Source organism: Pecten maximus, chromosome 6 (assembly GCF_902652985.1).
Source record: "Pecten maximus chromosome 6, xPecMax1.1, whole genome shotgun sequence".
Lineage (NCBI taxonomy): Eukaryota > Metazoa > Mollusca > Bivalvia > Pectinida > Pectinidae > Pecten > Pecten maximus.
Window position 1 is genome coordinate 295,724 of NC_047020.1, and position 19,693 is coordinate 315,416.

At 39.3% G+C, this 19,693-nt stretch overlaps 1 protein-coding gene across 1 annotated transcript; it reads right to left on the reverse strand.

Annotated features, from left to right (window-relative positions):
- Positions 1-2,031: 2,031 nt before the first annotated feature.
- Positions 2,032-12,901, reverse strand: LOC117329931 (serine/arginine repetitive matrix protein 1-like). Its single transcript, XM_033888162.1, has 5 exons — positions 12,642-12,901; positions 4,411-5,218; positions 3,883-4,277; positions 2,946-3,753; positions 2,032-2,808 (listed from the first exon to the last, which is right to left on the reverse strand). The coding sequence occupies exons 1-5, from the start codon at positions 12,899-12,901 to the stop codon at positions 2,032-2,034; spliced, it is 3,048 nt and encodes a 1,015-aa protein (XP_033744053.1).
- Positions 12,902-19,693: the final 6,792 nt, after the last annotated feature.

Below are 19,693 nucleotides of genomic sequence, written 5' to 3' on the forward strand. Positions count from 1 at the left end.
GCTACTAGTCAAAAAGTTCCTATTGGATTTTGACCAAATTTGGTCAGAAACATCCTTGGCAGAAGGGGATTAGATTTTGCATAAATGGTGACTCTGACCCCGAAGGGGCCTGAGGGGCGGGGCCCAATAGGAGAAATTGAGGCAATTCCTTTAAATAGCTACTAGTCATAAAGTTATGAATGGATTTGAACCCAATTTGGTCAGAAACATCCTTTGGGAAGGGGAACAGATTTTGCATAAATGGTGACTCTGACCCCCAGGGGTCAAAGGGGCGGGGCCCCATAGTGGATATAGAGGTTATTCCTTCAAATCGATACTAGTCATAAAGATTGGATCAGAATTATCATTGAGGGATGGGGAACAGATTTTGCATAAATGGTGACTCTGACTCCCGAGGGGCCTAAGGGGAAATAGAGGTAATTCCTTTAAATCGCTGCTTGTCATAAAGTTATGAATGGGTGTTCTAAAATCAATTCTTGAGGTCTTTCAGACCCTTAGAGAGTCTGGACTTCGTCATTTCTTTAAAGCAGTTGGGATACCTACACCATAACTATATATAGCATTGTTTGAGATTGACAAATAAAACGAATTGAACATGAACATTATGTTGACATTTGGTCTAATCCAACCAGGTGAGCGATACAGGCCCAATGGGCCTCTTGTTTTTTTGTTTTTTTTTAATTCATCTCCTAGCTTGCTGCGCAGGCGACACATCCACTTCCGTGGAATTCTTTTTTGTATGGTTTCCATATGCATGCTCCATATTCCAAAAATCTGCTAACTTATACAGTTAGCAGATTTTTTATCCAAGTGTGTGTATGATCTTATGGCTTAAAGTACTCGATTCGCTTTGTTTATGGCTGCTTGTAAATGATTTTTTAAGGTTTGATTTATTATCGACATGGATGTAAGCGCACGAGAGGTCTTGTGGTAAGAAACCAGAGAAAACCGACGTGGTCAGGCAGGTGGCTCCCATACCGTTTCATGTCTGTCTATGGAATTAAACCCTGGCTGCTTAGTTTGATAAAATTCATATTGGAATTATTAGATTTTTACTATACATTTTTTTTCGTAGTATGAAATTTACATTGTACATCATTTGTGCACGTATTTTGTAACAAGGATGAACAATGATTAGCCCATCTGCTTGTCTGTGGCTTGTCTACATTTTATAGAAGGCTCTATAATAGTCATCAAAATGTTAGGTTGAAATTATATAATGTTTTACATGACATGTCTTTACAGGTTTTTTTTTTTCTATAAGGTCGTTTATGAGGAGATTTGATTTGTTCAGGGTAATGTTACCAAGTAGTAACTACTGTGACAATATTGTTTTATTCAGGGTTTTATGTTATGTTTTATGTACATTGACATGTTTTCCCCTGTGTTGTTAGATTATTTGTAGACAGCTAGGCCTGATATCCATCGGCCAGTGTCAGATTATGATATCCATGTTACTAAACATTTTCTAGACTGCTTACACAAACCTTATTGCTGTTTATCTATGTCATTCCTCGGTGAAAATAAACAAATTTTAATCTAATGTGTTGATTTGTTGATATTTATGTTTTGGAAAATGATCTACTGGTTCAGATATCTGATATACATGTCTCTGACTGGTTTAAGTACTTGTGAATAAATTGACTCAAAATATTGCATGTATTTCAACATTTCACAATAACACAGGTAGGACGAGCGTCAAATTTAGTTGGATGAGAAATTTGTATGTGAAAATTAACAATTTATTTACACGAAAACAAAACACACTCTCAATCATTTTTACAAGAATTTAAAGTCTCTCAAGTCTCTGCTCTAAAACACGTGGTCACTCAAAATCCACAAACGTGCAAAAACATGTATCGTGAAGCTGATACTGTGGCAGTCCTTTCCAAACGATGTACCATTCCAACCGCAGTCGGAACACTGGCTACAGTTTTCTCGCAGGATACCAACGATTCAAAATATGTTGGTTTGAAAAACACCTTATTGTGTCTCATCTAAACACTGATACTGTAGCAGGGCTAAACCTTATCAAGCATGTCGGTGTTGTTCCATGGACGCAGTCCATTTCACCTTAACATCACCTCCTGTCATGGAGCTCCGGTGGTGTGATGGCTGACCTTCCTGTTTGATGGTCCGACCCTCCCTGGCACTCCGATGGTGTGATGGCTGACCTTCCTGTTTGATGGTCCCGCCCCCCTGGCACTGGGATGGTGTGATGGCTGACCTTCCTGTTTGATGGTCCGGCGCTCCGGTGGTGTGATGGCTGACCTTCCTGTTTGATGGTCCGGCCCTCCGGTTGTGTGATGGCTGACCTTCCTGTTTGATGGCCCGGCCCTCCGGTTGTGTGATGGCTGACCTGCCTGTTTGATGGTCCGGCCCTCCCTGGCACTCCGGTGGTGTGATGGCTGACCTTCCTGTTTGATGGTCCGGCCCTCCTTGACACTCCGGTGGTGTGATGGCTGACCTTCCTGTTTGATGGTCCGGCCCTCCCTGACACTCCGGTGGTGTGATGGCTGACCCTCCTGTTTGATGGTCTGGCACTCTGGTGGTGTGATGGCTGACCTTCCTGTTTGATGGTCCGGCGCTCCAGTGGTGTGATGGCTGACCTTCCTGTTTGATGGCCCGGCCCTCTGGTGGTGTGATGGCTACCTTCCTGTTTGATGGCCCGGCCCTCCCTGGCACTGGGATGGTGTGATGGCTGACCTTCCTGTTTGATGGTCCGGCCCTCCCTGGCACTGGGATGGTGTGATGGCTGACCTTCCTGTTTGATGGTCCGGCCCTCCGGTGGTGTGATGGCTGACCCTCCTGTTTGATGGTCGGCACTCTGGTGGTGTGATGGCTGACCTTCCTGTTTGATGGTCCGGCCCTCCCTGGCACTCCGGTGGTGTGATGGCTGACCCTCCTGTTTGATGGTCTGGAACTCTGGTAGTGTGATGGCTGACCTTCCTGTTTGATGGTCCGGCGCTCCAGTGGTGTGATGGCTGACCTTCCTGTTTGATGGCCCGGCCCTCCGGTGGTGTGATGGCTACCTTCCTGTTTGATGGCCCGGCCCTCCCTGGCACTGGGATGGTGTGATGGCTGACCTTCCTGTTTGATGGTCCGGCCCTCCCTGGCACTCCGGTGGTGTGATGGCTGAACTTCCTGTTTGATGGTCGGCCCTCCCTGGCACTGGGATGGTGTGATGGCTGACCTTCCTGTTTGATGGTCCGGCCCTCCGGTGGTGTGATGGCTGACTCTCCTGTTTGATGGTCGGCACTCTGGTAGTGTGATGGCTGACCTTCCTGTTTGATGGTCCGGCCCTCCCTGGCACTCCGGTGGTGTGATGGCTGACCTTCCTGTTTGATGGTCCGGCCCTCCGGTTGTGTGATGGCTGACCTTCCTGTTTGATGGTCTGGCAGTCCGGTGGTGTGATGGCTACCTTCCTGTTTGATGGCCCGGCCCTCCCTGGCACTGGGATGGTGTGATGGCTGACCTTCCTGTTTGATGGTCCGGCCCTCCCTGGCACTCCCTGGCACTCCGGTGGTGTGATGGCTGACTTTCCTGTTTGATGGTCCGGCCCTCCGGTTGTGTGATGGCTGACCTTCCTGTTTGATGGCCCGGCCCTCCTTGACACTCCGGTTGTGTGATGGCTGACCTTCCTGTTTGATGGCCCGGCCCTCCCTGGCACTCCGGTGGTGTGATGGCTGTCCTTCCTGTTTGATGGTCCGGCCCTCCGGTTGTGTGATGGCTGATCTTCCTGTTTGATGGTCCCTGGTAGGGGTTCAGATGATGATGTGACCCTCACATAGAGCTTAAAAAAGAATAACAACACTTGCACACATTTGTTGCATCTATGGCATGTGGCAAGTTGTTCTAGGCATCTACAACGCGGAAGCTGACCCTCCTGTTTGATGGTCTGGCACTCTGGTAGTGTGATGGCTGACCTTCCTGTTTGATGGTCCGGCGCTCCAGTGGTGTGATGGCTGACCTTCCTGTTTGATGGCCCGGCCCTCCGGTGGTGTGATGGCTACCTTCCTGTTTGATGGCCCGGCCCTCCCTGGCACTGGGATGGTGTGATGGCTGACCTTCCTGTTTGATGGCCCGGCCCTCCTTGACACTCCGGTTGTGTGATGGCTGACCTTCCTGTTTGATGGCCCGGCCCTCCCTGGCACTCCGGTGGTGTGATGGCTGTCCTTCCTGTTTGATGGTCCGGCCCTCCGGTTGTGTGATGGCTGATCTTCCTGTTTGATGGTCCCTGGTAGGGGTTCAGATGATGATGTGACCCTCACATAGAGCTTAAAAAAGAATAACAACACTTGCACACATTTGTTGCATCTATGGCATGTGGCAAGTTGTTCTAGGCATCTACAACGCGGAAGCTGACCCTCCTGTTTGATGGTCTGGCACTCTGGTAGTGTGATGGCTGACCTTCCTGTTTGATGGTCCGGCGCTCCAGTGGTGTGATGGCTGACCTTCCTGTTTGATGGCCCGGCCCTCCGGTGGTGTGATGGCTACCTTCCTGTTTGATGGCCCGGCCCTCCCTGGCACTGGGATGGTGTGATGGCTGACCTTCCTGTTTGATGGTCCGGCCCTCCCTGGCACTCCGGTGGTGTGATGGCTGACCTTCCTGTTTGATGGTCGGCCCTCCCTGGCACTGGGATGGTGTGATGGCTGACCTTCCTGTTTGATGGTCCGGCCCTCCGGTGGTGTGATGGCTGACTCTCCTGTTTGATGGTCGGCACTCTGGTAGTGTGATGGCTGACCTTCCTGTTTGATGGTCCGGCCCTCCCTGGCACTCCGGTGGTGTGATGGCTGACCTTCCTGTTTGATGGTCCGGCCCTCCGGTTGTGTGATGGCTGACCTTCCTGTTTGATGGTCTGGCAGTCCGGTGGTGTGATGGCTACCTTCCTGTTTGATGGCCCGGCCCTCCCTGGCACTGGGATGGTGTGATGGCTGACCTTCCTGTTTGATGGTCCGGCCCTCCCTGGCACTCCCTGGCACTCCGGTGGTGTGATGGCTGACTTTCCTGTTTGATGGTCCGGCCCTCCGGTTGTGTGATGGCTGACCTTCCTGTTTGATGGCCCGGCCCTCCTTGACACTCCGGTTGTGTGATGGCTGACCTTCCTGTTTGATGGCCCGGCCCTCCCTGGCACTCCGGTGGTGTGATGGCTGTCCTTCCTGTTTGATGGTCCGGCCCTCCGGTTGTGTGATGGCTGACCTTCCTGTTTGATGGTCCCTGGTAGGGGTTCAGATGATGATGTGACCCTCACATAGAGCTTAAAAAAGAATAACAACACTTGCACACATTTGTTGCATCTATGGCATGTGGCAAGTTGTTCTAGGCATCTACAACGCGGAAGCTAAAAGGTTTTTGACACAAACGTTAGTTTGAGTCTATGTCAGCGCTTTTGAGGTGTAGCTGACAAAATCTACGATGCCCTCTGGCGGATACTGCCTTGGCCAATCTAACCGTTGCTTTACAGTAACTCCGTAATACTATGCAGTAAATATTTGTAAATATCGTAAATATTCACGATAAAAAATGACATATTGTAAAGTTCAGCTATAAAAAAAATCACCTTTTGTTTTGTTAACACAAACGTAGACACAAACGTAAGTTTGAGTCTATGTCAGCGCTTTTGAGGGTAGCTGACAAAATCTACGATGCCCTCTGGCGGATACTGCTGTTGGCCAATCTAAACGTTGCTTTACAGTAACTCCGTAATGTTATGCAGTAAATATTTGTTTAACTTCACGATAAAAAATGACATACAGTGAAGTTCAGCTATTAAAAAAAATCACCTTTTGTTTTGTTGTATTTTAGAAGCTGACAGGACAATGTGGGTTTTTTTTTTGGCATTTTCGTTCGCTCTGACACAACTTCCACTGCCACTTCACAATCATATTCTATCGCAAAAAAATAATAGTCCCGTGACTTACGGAGTCAAATGGAACACTGCAGTTTCGTTAGATATATGACAAAACAACATAACCTCACAAATAGATAGTTTTCAAAGTATTTAATTTAAGTATGTTCTGTCGATGATACGTAAGAATATTTTTCCGCGTTGAATGCATTAGATTTCACGCGGAATGATACAATCGACTTTTCGCTGGCGCCATATTGCTGCTTACCTGTGACCCGGAAGAAAAATCTACTAACATCACGCTGAATTTTCATCATCGACATCTATGTGTTTTTTTTTCTTTGGTGGCATGTTACTGAATGGGTTATAATATTGATAAAGTTTCGTCGGAATATCGTTGTTATTTTGTACATTGAAAATCACTCATCCAGCATCCGATTTTGTCCGCCATCTTTCAGTAATGTAAACAATAATAAAAGCAAGAGTAGGTGATCAAACCCAACTTTGACTGTCGTTTTCTCACTATTAACTTGCATGTGATTGATGTAGTCTGCAGATGGTTAGATTATATAGATGTTTTTTTACGAAAGAAAAAAGTTGTCTATTCATCATGACAATATCACAACAACGGCAGTCGAGTACCATACGCATGTTTGCAAATAAAAAGTTAAATAAATTCTCACTGAATAGGGTTTCGAAAAGGCAAATGGACTTGTGAATATTAATATTGACTTCGGATCTATTGATTATATCCTACGTAATGCACATGAAGTTTTTCGTTTACAGAACGCGTACCGCATTAACGTGGCTGTCTGCATGCAGATGTAGACGTCACTGAAAAATTCATCTCTAATTATAGCGACTGATTCCTTTTTTCTAATATTCGTGATGGTTTAAAAAAAATAGAAAATGATCTATCATTATCATTTGAAATATTACATAACAGTCGAAGCATATTATAAAAAAGAAAGGGGTCTACGATGTACATCTACATAGACCTTTATTATGTTTGGTGGAGTTTTGAACGCTTCAGGGACGGTTAAAGGGCAGTAACTCTTTAGAAAACACAATTTTCATGGAAATGTACTGATTGCTAAATTTAACCAGAGATATTTAAAGGCAGTGGAAATGTTATATTCCTACATCTGCGGTTTTTTCTGTCTTAAATCATTTCAGCTTCTGAATTAAATTAACCTTTAAACTAATGCACAGTAAAGTATTGATAAATCAATGCAAATAATTTATTATCACTTAGATTTATTATTATTATTTAATCTTTTTTTCTTTACAACACTAGTACATATTATTTGAGAAGAACAGCAAAAATAACTAAGTTCATTATTCTTCTAAACAACAAAAATGTGTAAAACTTGTTTGTGTTGTGCATATATCCTATTGTGAAATAACTTGGCATGACTAAAGATAATAGTATTGTCTTGATGGCTGTTACATACTATATCATAGGTTGAGTTAAATAATTATTTTCTTCTGATCAATTATGGTCAATGGTGAAAACACATTTTTTTCATTTAAATTGTTAAGTCGGTTTAATGTTCAAATTCAGATTAATTTAATTAAAGCAACTATTAATAATGTATATATGTGTTAACTTTTCTGACAAAGTTTTCAAGTAACCTGATTATATTAGACAGAGAATCAAAATGAGTAATTTTGTTGTTAAGAATAGTGGGCTTAGCCATTTACAACTGTTTAGATTCTACTTAATAAGGTTTGATTTTTAACATTTTGGCAAATTTATCTTATCAATATCCAATTTAGTTTTAAAGATAAGCAGTACTTCCATTTTTATGAAAATAAAAATTACTTCAGTGTTCTAATAATTTAAACACATGAACATGCAATTGAAAGCAATACATTTGTATGAAAAGCATTCATAATGGACTTTGAAGAATGCTACTACATGTACAGTTCATCCAGTTTGGGCATTCGAACTACATTTTCATCTGAGAGATGCTGCAGATTAAAAAAAAAACTCTGATTTTGAAATCGATGATATCAATACATATAGCTACATTCACATCTCACTAACATTAATTAACATGATATATATACCATACATATATATATGTATCGTGCAGTTACAGTTATGTATATGGTACATATACTATTGCGGAGAATATTTGATGCAATGTACATAGGTGAAAAACAAAATTCCACTTCAAATTGATTTGAACTGTACATGTGAATGAATGTGTTTTTGTTGTATAGATTATTTGTAGCTACACAGTATGGAGTGTAAACATATAACGTAGAGTGCTATATGAAAATCATGTTCACTCTAATGAGCGATTAAGAAACTGTCTCAAGTCTGAGCTGATATGAGCATGTAATTCTAAGTTTTGAATATAGTGCTTAGTTTAATGTGGCCATTGTGATGGTATACCCTGCCCTGTCTACATCCGCATTCTACGCCTCCAGAGTCTGTTTATCAGACCCAGGTGTTTTTAACCCACCATCATCAGATGGTGGGCTATTCAAATCGCCCTGCGTCCGTGGTCCGTCCGTCCCTCCATCCGTAAACAATTCTTGTTATCGCTATTTCTCAAAGTACTGAAGGGATCTTCTAAAATTTCATATATAGGTTTCTCTTGGTTTCTAGTTATGCATATTGCATTTTGAGACTTATCGGAAAACAATATGGCCGACAGGCAGCCATCTTAGGTTTTGACAATTGAAGTTTGTTATTGCTATTTCTCAGAAAGCACTGAATTGATCTTTCTCAAATTTCATATGTAGGTTCCTCTTGGTGCTAACATTAGTTATGCATATTGCATTTTGAGACCAATCGGAAAACAATAAGGCCGACAGGCAGCCATCTTTGATTTTGTCAATTGAAGTTTGTTATCACTATTTCTCAGAAAGTGTTGACGGGATCTTTTTCAAATTTCATAAGTAGGTTCCCCTCGGTGCCTAGTTATGCATATTGCATTTTGAGACTAATCGGAAAACAACATGGCCGACAGGCAGCCATCTTGGATTTGGACAATTGAAGTTTGTTATCGCTATTTCTCAGAAAGTGCAGAAGGGATCTTTCTCAAATTTGATATGTAGGTTCCCCTTGGTGGGTGGTTATGCATATTGCATTTTGAGACCAATCGGAAAACAACATGGCCGACAGGCAGCCATCTTAGGTTTTGACAATTGAAGTTTGTTATTGCTATTTCTCAGAAAGCACTGAATTGATCTTTCTCAAATTTCATATGTAGGTTCCTCTTGGTGCTTACATTAGTTATGTATATTGCATTTTGAGACCAATCGGAAAACAATATGGCCGACAGGCAGCCATCTTGGATTTAGACAATTGAAGTTTGTTATCGCTATTTCTCAGAAAGTGCTGAAGGGATCTTTCTCAAATTTTATATGTAGGTTCCCCTCGGTGCTTAGTTATGGATATTGCATTTTGAGACTAATCGGAAAACAACATGGTCGACAGGCAGCCATATTGTATTTTGACAATTGAAGTTTGTTATCGCTATTTTACAGAAGGTACTGAAGGGATAGAACAATCTGCCACAAAATATCATTCAAAACCTTGACATAACATCATTCAAACCAGGGCTCACACACACGATAAAATCCTAAAACAATCACACAAGTGTTTTTAACCTGAGCTCTGATCTAACAGCTGGTAGCTAGATGGGGCGTTACATCAAATGTATAAATATCTTTTCAATGGCTAATGATAATGATAATTTGTGAAGCGCTTATAGGCATGGGATCCTCAAAAGTTTGAAAAGAAAGGCCTCATTAATTTTACAGGTAATCTAGGACCTTCATATTACATCTACAACTACGTATACATTAACCCATTGAAGATGTCAAATAAGATTACCTGAGTACCTATTCTGACAATTAGCTGCCAAGACGCACTTGCAATCAAAAGTAGATATGAATTTCTTTTCTTGCCAATATTTTGTCCTAGTCCTAATCAGGTATTGGTGATGTTCCATACAAAGTTGACCATGTCCCCACTAAACAAAAGCAGTTAAAATAATTTGTTTTCGTTTGTGTCTTCAGTACTTTCAGTACTTTGATTCCTTATGTTTTTAGAGAATGCGCTCTTTTTCTGTTAGTAGTATTCATTTGGAACATAGATGATGTGACTCTTTCATCGTAGATATTTTTTCCGGATTTTGAAAGCGTTGATTAGGTCCCCTCTTTTCCTTCCGTGTTCTAAGGTTGGCAGGTTTAATCTCTGTAAGCGTTCAGGGTACGGTTAGTTCCTAGTGTTTTAGCAAGCTATTGTCACCGCCTTTTGAGAGCAAGCAACACGCTTTTTACCCTTTTTGTAGCTCATTTGCAAATATGATTTTATAATTATTTCGATATCTTAAATCTACGGAGCCCCCGAAGGGAAATGGTAATATACTTACCAATCTGTGCGCAAGTTTTCGTAATCTGTGCGCACGGATTGTCAATCTGTGTGCACAGGTTACTAAAACGAGCGCACAGATTGACAATCTGAGTGCACAGATTACGAAAACGAGTGCACAGATTACTAAAACGTGCGCAAAGATTGACAATTTGTGTGCACAGATTACGAAAACGAGCGCACAGATTACTAAAACGTTCGCACAGACTACGAAAACGTGCGCATTGTGATTGTGATTTGAATTGACATTTGAATGAAAATCGGAACTTATTCGCATTTACCTTTGCATCTGTTTTAATTACTATAGTCAAAATGTTGTTCAAAGCCTAGTACGTTTATTTCGATGAATTCTATGTACATGTACAGCACGTCATATTAACAAATGGATAACAATGATACATGGTAAAACAGGATGGACATCAGTATTGTGAATTAATTATCTCATTTATATCAATAATGTATAACCTCAATATTGATGTCCATCCTATTTACCATGTATCATTGTTATCCATTTCATATTTTCTGCACTGTATGTTGATGAGAATAAACAATTGTCATTGTCAATGGTGAAGGGACAAGATTCAATGATTAGCTGACAGTCGCAATGTCAGTCATGGATTGCGGAATTGGACGATTGATGTCAGTCATGTTCACCTACATGTACAATTATGTTCATTTATATGTCACATGTTAATGTATTTCAGTCAACATCAATATTATCTTCATTGGCAAGTCAGCAGAGTATATTGCAGTCTAACTATAAACCGACAAAATGCGCAAAATTGTCAATATCATGCCTTATATTGAATCATAGCAGTCCTTAATTATCATGCAAAGAAGGCTCTTCAGGATCCTTTGTCTGATTTGTCAGCAAATAATTTGTAATTATTTACCAGATGGATCCATCTTTGTTATTCTATATTTACCCGTCAACATGGGCATTTTTCTATAGCACGAAGTAAGATAATAATAGAAATATTAATGATTACAATGCTTTTACTTTCTCCACAGACCGTCACGGCTTCTACTGGGTCTTACATATATATACCAGTAACAATATATATACAAATAAAAAAAATATCCATAAATTCACAAAATTGATACTCCAGAAGTTTTTCAATCCGCTATTGCACAATATTTTACCAAACACACTAAGAATTCAGCAATTTATCAACAAGTGTTGTAGAGGATACATGCATGCAGCTCATACATGAATAATAGTGATCAAAACTTATTAGTTCACCTTTTCTGATTCGAATTATTAATTTTTTAAAAATCCCAAATTGGAAGCCGCTAACCAATAGCCATATTTCATTTCCATTCATTTTCACTATGTAAATTGTACCGGTTATCCCGAAGTTGAAAACATTATTTTCAATTTTAAACAAAATGTGTCAACAAAATACTCATCGTACGTCTCGATAAATTGTTTACAATTTAGAGCACAGGAAACATCCCGTTTTTGTTTCGGTTTGTTATTAAAGGTGCTGTTGCAGGAATGCTCTAAAACCGCCCACGAAGGAAATCGATCCTTTACCTAATGCCCGGATAGACATATCCATGGGGCATCTGATAGTACATATGAAAACCTTGGTCCATTCCGGACATGCCAGAACGAGGTCATTTTGTACCAAAGTCGTAAATACTCACATGCACACTTTATCAAGTATTTATAAGGTCAAAATGTTATTTGTTTGTAAGGAAAATTGTACTAAAATTACATTTATATATCGGGCAACGTAATCGGATATCGATTGTATGAATCTTTTCGTTAGTTTCTGTGAAATTTGACATCAAACATAAAAAATGATATTTCTCATAAAGTTGAATGCACGTTTAAACGGCATTTTGTCTAATTCAAACCCCGAGTACTATCGAATTTTGTCGATAGAAAATATCTCCATTCATTTGTGTTACCCATGAAAAATAATTGCTCTTCAGAATTACTGGATATGCCTCGTTTTTGCAACTTCTATTAGTCAACCCCCCTAAATCTTCATATAGATCAAAGTGCTGAAAGCACTGCATGCTAGTGAAGACATCTCGTCCGGATAAGAAATACGTTGAAATATTATAGGAAACACGATTGGACGAATTCGCGTTCAAGGAAACTATTTGTTTCAAGATTTTTGTCAGGATAATGTTAGTCCCTTTACCAATTTTCCTATCTCCATGACTTTGTTGTACAACTAATGTGCTTTGTTCTCATCATGTATTATTTGTGTATTTAGAACTTAATATCATATATATATATGAGTATTATATTCCTTCACAGTTACATTCTAGACACTGTCGATCATTTTTGAAGAGCGACAATGACGCTACGTTGTGTATATCAGAAACATTCAATGTAGTATCTTCCCTACATTCTGGATTATATGTATTAGCGGGCTATTTACTTCATCAGTGGCATAAACTTGGTTGGTCGAAGTGGTTTTCGAGACTGACGATGGACATAGACCCCAAGGTAGAAGAGAACACTGGCGATATGAGCACACATACCAACAGTCCTCTGACCGGTTGGACACGTACAGTAGTAATTCTGTATTGGTGGTTGTTCGGTAACTGAGTACTGGATCCATATGTTGTATTTCGTTTGCGATTTATGACGAGATCGGATTTGACATCGAATCAGGTCAGAAGAGTGTTGGTATGCCATGACTTCATAATCTCCATGTGCTGTCAAATGTTCCGATATGTATCCGGGGGCCAACTTCACCTGGTACGCCCCTACATGCAAGAGTTTCTAGATATTTTTGGTCAAGACGTGGGAACTCGAGCTGGGCTGCCTCTAGCTTCTGCCATTGGGATTTGGCTCTCCGTGATAGGTCTGGCTCTTTCTCAACACGCTCTGCTAGGATGTTTTTCTTGTATTTCAAAATATTTTATTGTCAACACAACAAGTATAAATTTACATTGAATATCGTACAGAATTGGTGTTGGCAAAAGGGATTGGACAACAGGCTCAGCCTATATTAATCCTTTCCTATAAATTTCCAGTTTAGTGAACAGGAAGTAGGGAAAGTCAATAATTGATATATATAAACAAAGAAAACACATTCTCACTCACTCTCACACTACTATGTACTCATGATATATTTTTAAGTTGATTTAACCTTTATATAAACAAATGAGTATATATAGACATAAATATTACTTATAATTTTTAAAGCGTTTACTTTTTTTCAGGTAAGAACTAGTGTTGGAAAGTATAGTTCTGTTTAAATCAGTTGACAAGTCACTGATACCATATAAAAGAACTTGAAGATTTATATATCCTAGAAGGTTATAAACTCAGAGTTCTCTTGTTATAGCAATGCTCTTTGGCCCTAAACCAAACATTTATCTGTCAGAATGTCCAAGTCTGGTGTCGGGGCCAGAGGAAACTCAGGCTAATATATGATTAATGTGGTGAAAGCAATATGATGAGAAAAATAGAAGATTAATATATCCTAGAAGGTTATAAACTGTTATAATGTGATGTCGAATATTCAAGTAAAGTGGACATTGGAAGAAGAAGTGAATTGCATTTTCAATATTAGCACCACATGTACAAGAACCATCATCAACCAAGTGATCCATACATTTATCATAATTTAAATCACTAGCTTTGTTTCGTAATTGACATAAAAATATATTAAGACTACGAGGGTTGCAATTGATAAAAACATCAGAAATCATAGTTGGAAGTACAGTTTTTAGTTTGGATTTGAAGCTAGAAATAGAAACAGAATTTCTTAAAGGGTCCTCGAGAGAGTTTCAGTAATTCATAGTAGAGGGGAAAAAACTGTTGTTATAATTGTTAGTTCTAGTATTAGGTACATTGATTATCTTTCATTTCTGAAATTATAAGTATTATTAGTATTCATGAATGGTTGGATGATGTTATAGAGATATGCCGGTGTATACTTATTAATGATTTTATACATGAGTGTAAGTTTATGATTATGTCTTCTGGTTTGTGATGTATCTAATTGTACTTCTGAGTAAAGTATGTGGTGGGATGTGCCTTTTCTTAAACCGGTTATGATCCTTAGGGCTTCTAATTGAACAGATTCAAGTAAATCAGATTCATGTTTTGTACAGTTATCCCAAACTATATCTGCATATTCTAGTATTGGTCTAATGTATGCTATATAAATTGTTTTGAGAGTATTTCTATCAACTTTATATTTCAAAATTCTAAGGATATTTAGTCTAGTTGAAGCTTTTTCATGCTAGGATGTTGGACTTTTTTTTAGAAGTGACTTCATCTCCAGAGCAACTTTTTCATCTTCGGCTGCTTTTTTTTATGAAGGCTGATATATGGGTCCACGTAGCCAATTCAGACATGCCGTGACACTTTTCAGAAGACTTTCGAGATTTTTGATGAAGTAGCTTGATGCCAGTTCAGTTTTTTAAAAATCTGAATTGCTTGAAACGAGAGTGATAACTTTCGACCACCCATCTTGTTTTAGTGATACACCTGTCTGTGTTTGCCTCTATACCATCATGTTGACTCTGTCCAGGTTTGAGAAATGTCGGCATGTGGGTCTCGTATCCCTCGCCTGATAGTTTGCTCAAAATGTCTCGGAAACCCCTGTCTACAATTACCTGATCATCTTCCTCTAGGAAACCTGACAGACTTTTTAATGAGGTAAGTATCTTGTCAGTGATTTTGGCGTCATTATCACTACCAAGAAATGGGCCGACAGTGTCTAGAACGTAACCGTTAGGGAACACAATACTTCACCGCAGTAACTTTTCCGCTGAAACTCATGTTCTTCACTTTTGCCGATATATCTATATGTACCATCCAATATTACAGTGACTTTGTTGCCGAAGAATGTTTTTGTGAAAACTGTATTGTGATCCAACGCTTGCGCCCTAGACACGTGATCCGGACCAAGATGTGTGGGAACTACGGCTTGATTTAGGGCTGTGTGAAGATAGCTCAACATACGACATACGACATTCAAAACTTCATATCTTGTGTTTTTACCAGCCAACGAGGTAACTTTTGAATGTTCAGCGGCTCAACATACGACATACGACATTCAGATTTTGAATGTTCAGCGGCTCAACATACGACATACGACATTCAGATTTTGAATGTTCAGCCGCTGAACATACGACATACGACATTCAGATTTTGATTTTGAATGTTCAGCGGCTCGACATACGACATACAGCATTCAGATTTTGAATGTTCAGCCGCTGAACATACGACATACGACATTCATAGCTGCGGGAGTTTTGCTGTAAATGCTCAGCCGGCCAACGAGATCCGGCAAACCGTTTAAAACGTTCATATCGTTTTTACCAGCCAACGAGGTATATTTTGAATGTTCAGCGGCTCAACATACGACATAAGACATTCAAATATTGAATGTTCAGCGGCTCAACATACGACATGATCAATCAATTGATATTCGACATGTTATATCATTCCATAACATATCTTACATAACTCAAGTATGATTTTATCTCAATTTTATCATGATTTCATATTTGATACATTGTTTATATCAATTTAAACGATTTTGTTAAGATTTTTATGAAAAAGTTCCCGAGAATTTCCTTTTACATAATTATAAGCATATATCATTTCAATATTGATTAAATCTTACGTATACTTTCGGTGTACATGATGTACTTGATTGAGAGATTCTTACCACAGTATTATCATGATGTATTTGAAACTTGCATAACTTTAGCAATACTTTTGAACTTGGACTCTAGTAAGTAATTATGTTCATTTGTCAGGTTTCATTCAAATTGTTAATATGTTTAAATTTGATGTGTTTGTTTGATAATGGTTTTATTATGATATTTTGGGCCGTGACTTTTTTATAATGCTATGTAACTGAGACCCACTTGGTATAAATGATTATTTCATTTTAATGAAAAAAGTTAAATGGATGTAATTGTTATAACCAAATCACATAGTCTATCATTTTTATCTATGTTTCGTACATTTATTATACCCCCGCAACGAAGTTAGCGGAGGGGGGTACTGGAATCAGGTTGTCCGTCCGTCCGTCCGTCCGTCTGTAGACGCATTTTCGTCCGGACAACTCCTCCTAAACCGATGGGCCAATTCCGATTAAACTTCACACAAATATTAATGATCATTTTTAGATGTGCATGCCACTTTATTTTTCTCAAAATTATAGTTGCTATGGCAACTGGCCACTATAAACAGGTTTTCCGATAAGAACCATAACTTTAAGATTGTCCGGACAACTCCTCCTAAACTAAATGGCCAATTTCAATGAAACTTCACACAAATATAGAGGACCATGTGTAGATGTGCATGCCACTTTCTTTTCTTTCGAAATTATGGTTGCTATGGCAACTGGTCTCTACAAACAGGTTTTCCGATAAGAACCATAACTTTATGTTTGTCCGGACAACTCCTCCTAAACCGAAGGGCCGATTTCAATGAAACTTCACACAAATATAGAGGACCATGTGGAAACTTCACACAAATATAGAGGACCATGTGTAGATGTGCATGCCACTTTTTTTCAAAATTATGGTTGCTATGGCAACTGGTCACTATATTACTGAGTTATCTTAGTTAGCCTCTAATTAACAGTTCCAATTCACCATTGACTCGTGCAGATTGCGGGGGTATTAGTCAGCCATCCTGGCGACAGTTCTAGTTGCTGATTTCTTAGGATTCATCGCGTTTTACACTTAAATATTTGTATTCAAGTTCGCGATCGACAACAGGCTAACTGTATCGTTGGTGCCTTTGACAACGTTCTGGCAACGTATAAAAATTGCCCTTTCAATGGATGTTAATAATTATTGTTCCAAAAATAAAAGTAATAAGCTGTCATAGTAAAATAATTGCCTTTTCATATCTGAATCTGTAACAATCTTTCCGAACATTGTACATGTACACTATCAGATAATCAATTCCTGAATCTACATTATATTGCACACATAACCATTTCCAATTTCCCGGCTGGGTATCGGGCTGATAAAAGGTGTTCTATCAAAATTGTCATATCACAACCTTTTTATCACACCTTTGGAAAATAAAACAGAAAAAAACAAAAAGAAATTACTCGAACAATTCAACAACTTAAGTAAAAGTAAAACAATGGTCGTTGGCTCAAAAATAAATTAGCATTTTAACAAAAGTGGTGCTAGTGGTGCTAGGTGACGAGTCCTGTGTCAATATAAGAATATAGTCTCTTCTAAGATACATAAGAATTAGTCACTATCTGAATCTATGGATTGAACTCTCTCTCTCTCTCTTGAGTTTTGTTGGAAAAAAAAATTTGCCATGAAATGGTGGTTCCTGCTAGAACCAAGACGGCTGTAGAACCGAAGCTGTAACCATTTTGTCGAGAAATAGTTTGTTTCATAGAATTTTGGTTTAAATTTGAAACAGCTTCGGTAATGGGAACCAAAACATTGTTAGTGTTTGCTGTCTCATGAGCTGTAATCATTTGCAAAGCATCTTCAATGTCCTGTGAAGCCAGAATAAGATCTTGGTCTTCAGGTTCATATTTTTCACCCACTTCAGCTTGGGGTGGTACCGACTCACTGTTTCTAGATAATATATCAGACATTTGCTTCTTTTGCTGTGAATTAACTTGGTAACAGTCCGGAGTGACGAACCCGGATGACGTGATATCAACCTGGGCTGATATCAAGTTATCAGCCCGGGTTAGTGTAAAAACGGGCAATGATATGACAACAGTAGTGTCACATTGTCAAAATGTATCATATCAGAGGCAAAGGTGTAATAAAGACTGTTACATTGTCATACTCTATAATATACAATTATTGTATGTGTGTGAGGTAAATAACACTTTTTCATTATTTTCTTTTTCCGAAATGTTCCTGTATCATTCCCTTAAACGATTACTGTCTGCTTCGTCTTGGTGTCGAAAACGCGTATGCATTGTCCAATCAGAATGAACGAAGAAAAAAAAAAAAACCACGAAAATCTTAGTGCGTTCATTCCGGGGAAATGGCACTTTTGACTATTAACCTTGTTAATAGCATTTTTGGAGGATGTGGTTCAAATAGCATTTCTATTGTCTACCTTTTATATAGTGTAAAATAAGGAAAGGTATAATAATAACGAATTTTACCCTCATACCCTGTTATTACGATTGCTGAACTGACATGCATTATACAAACGACTGTTGCATTGTCATTCTCATACATTATATTAGTATTTAAACACTGCAATCAATTTTTGGCTCACTTGGACCGAAGGTCCAGTGAGCTTATGCCATGGCGCGGCGTCTGTCGTCCGTTTCTTTCTCCGTCCGTTTCCTTTGTTAAGAAAGTTGGCAGGATCTTCCTCAAAAAGGTTAAAGATGCCACACCTCCAACAGAGTTTAATAAATTGTTATTATTTTGACAATAAATGACATTAATCCATATATGTATGCCTATTTAAGACCTACAAATAAGGTCAACTATTGTCGTAATGAAGCCAATAAGATTCGAACTTTTGAACATTATAATCTACCTTGCCTACGCTTGACCTTGATCGCAGTGCATTCTGGGAAGAGATTTACATACAGAAGACAACTGTATATATTGCCTGTTGCCTAACTTAATTACAACTTTTAATTGCGAGGTTTTAATGCAAATAGCAAATAAAAACAAAATAAACATTTCAATATTATCCGTTGGGAAAAATCACGATCCTTTGCCTTGTCGTCGCCGACGAACCGAAACGCCTTTTTAGCTTCACCCCCTCGGTCCAAATTCGCTGGGTTGATACAGGTGTGATTTATCAACAAGTTTTTAAAAGATGGCGAACTATAAGTAGTGAATATGCAATCACTACATATCACAAAAGAAATCTTAGCCGTTGATTCAATCGCATCATATGCTTTAATACGGTTTAATAAAGATGACAACAGACCGAACATTACACTACGTATGTATGTACGTTACACACTTGCCTCTCCAACAAAAACTCAACTGTGTCATTTCCGCATGAGTTCTGATTCCATTGTTTATAATTCCATAGGTCTGTGCAGTCTCCGATTGAAACCCTTCCCTTTCTTCGTTCTCTTTTCATAATCTAATTTATGCTTCCTTTCTGGAGATGTTAGGCTAACCCATGTTGCCTTTTTCGCTTCGCCATGTGGTTCCTACTTTCTGTTTTCAGCGCATACGCCATCAGTATTTCATTCAATATGGAGGCGGAGCGAAATGGAATTTCTTCGGGACGCAATTAATTATTGTATTTCTTTGTAGTTTCAAAGATAAATAAGATGATGAAACTTTCCGAGGGTGGTAATAATGTCAAGTGCGTAACTTTTATTCCTGAAGAACAATACATACGAGTTTATTCGTTTTTTTTAATTGATAAAAATACTATCTGTCGGAGTTGTAGCACCTTTAAGATTAGAACAAGATAATGTTCGCCTGGTGTGCTTCTGATTAACTGTCAAACGTCTTGATACCCATCGGGCCGAACACTTTC

Coding starts and splice junctions, on each gene's coding strand:
- LOC117329931 (XM_033888162.1), bottom strand. CDS start 12,901: ATGGCATACCAACACTCTTCTGACCTGATTCGATGTCAAATCCGATCT. Junction 5,219..12,641: donor AAGTTTATGCCACTGATGAA/GTAAATAGCCCG, acceptor AACCCCTACCAG/GGACCATCAAACAGGAAGGT. Junction 3,754..3,882: donor CCAGACCATCAAACAGGAGG/GTCAGCTTCCGC, acceptor AACCCCTACCAG/GGACCATCAAACAGGAAGAT.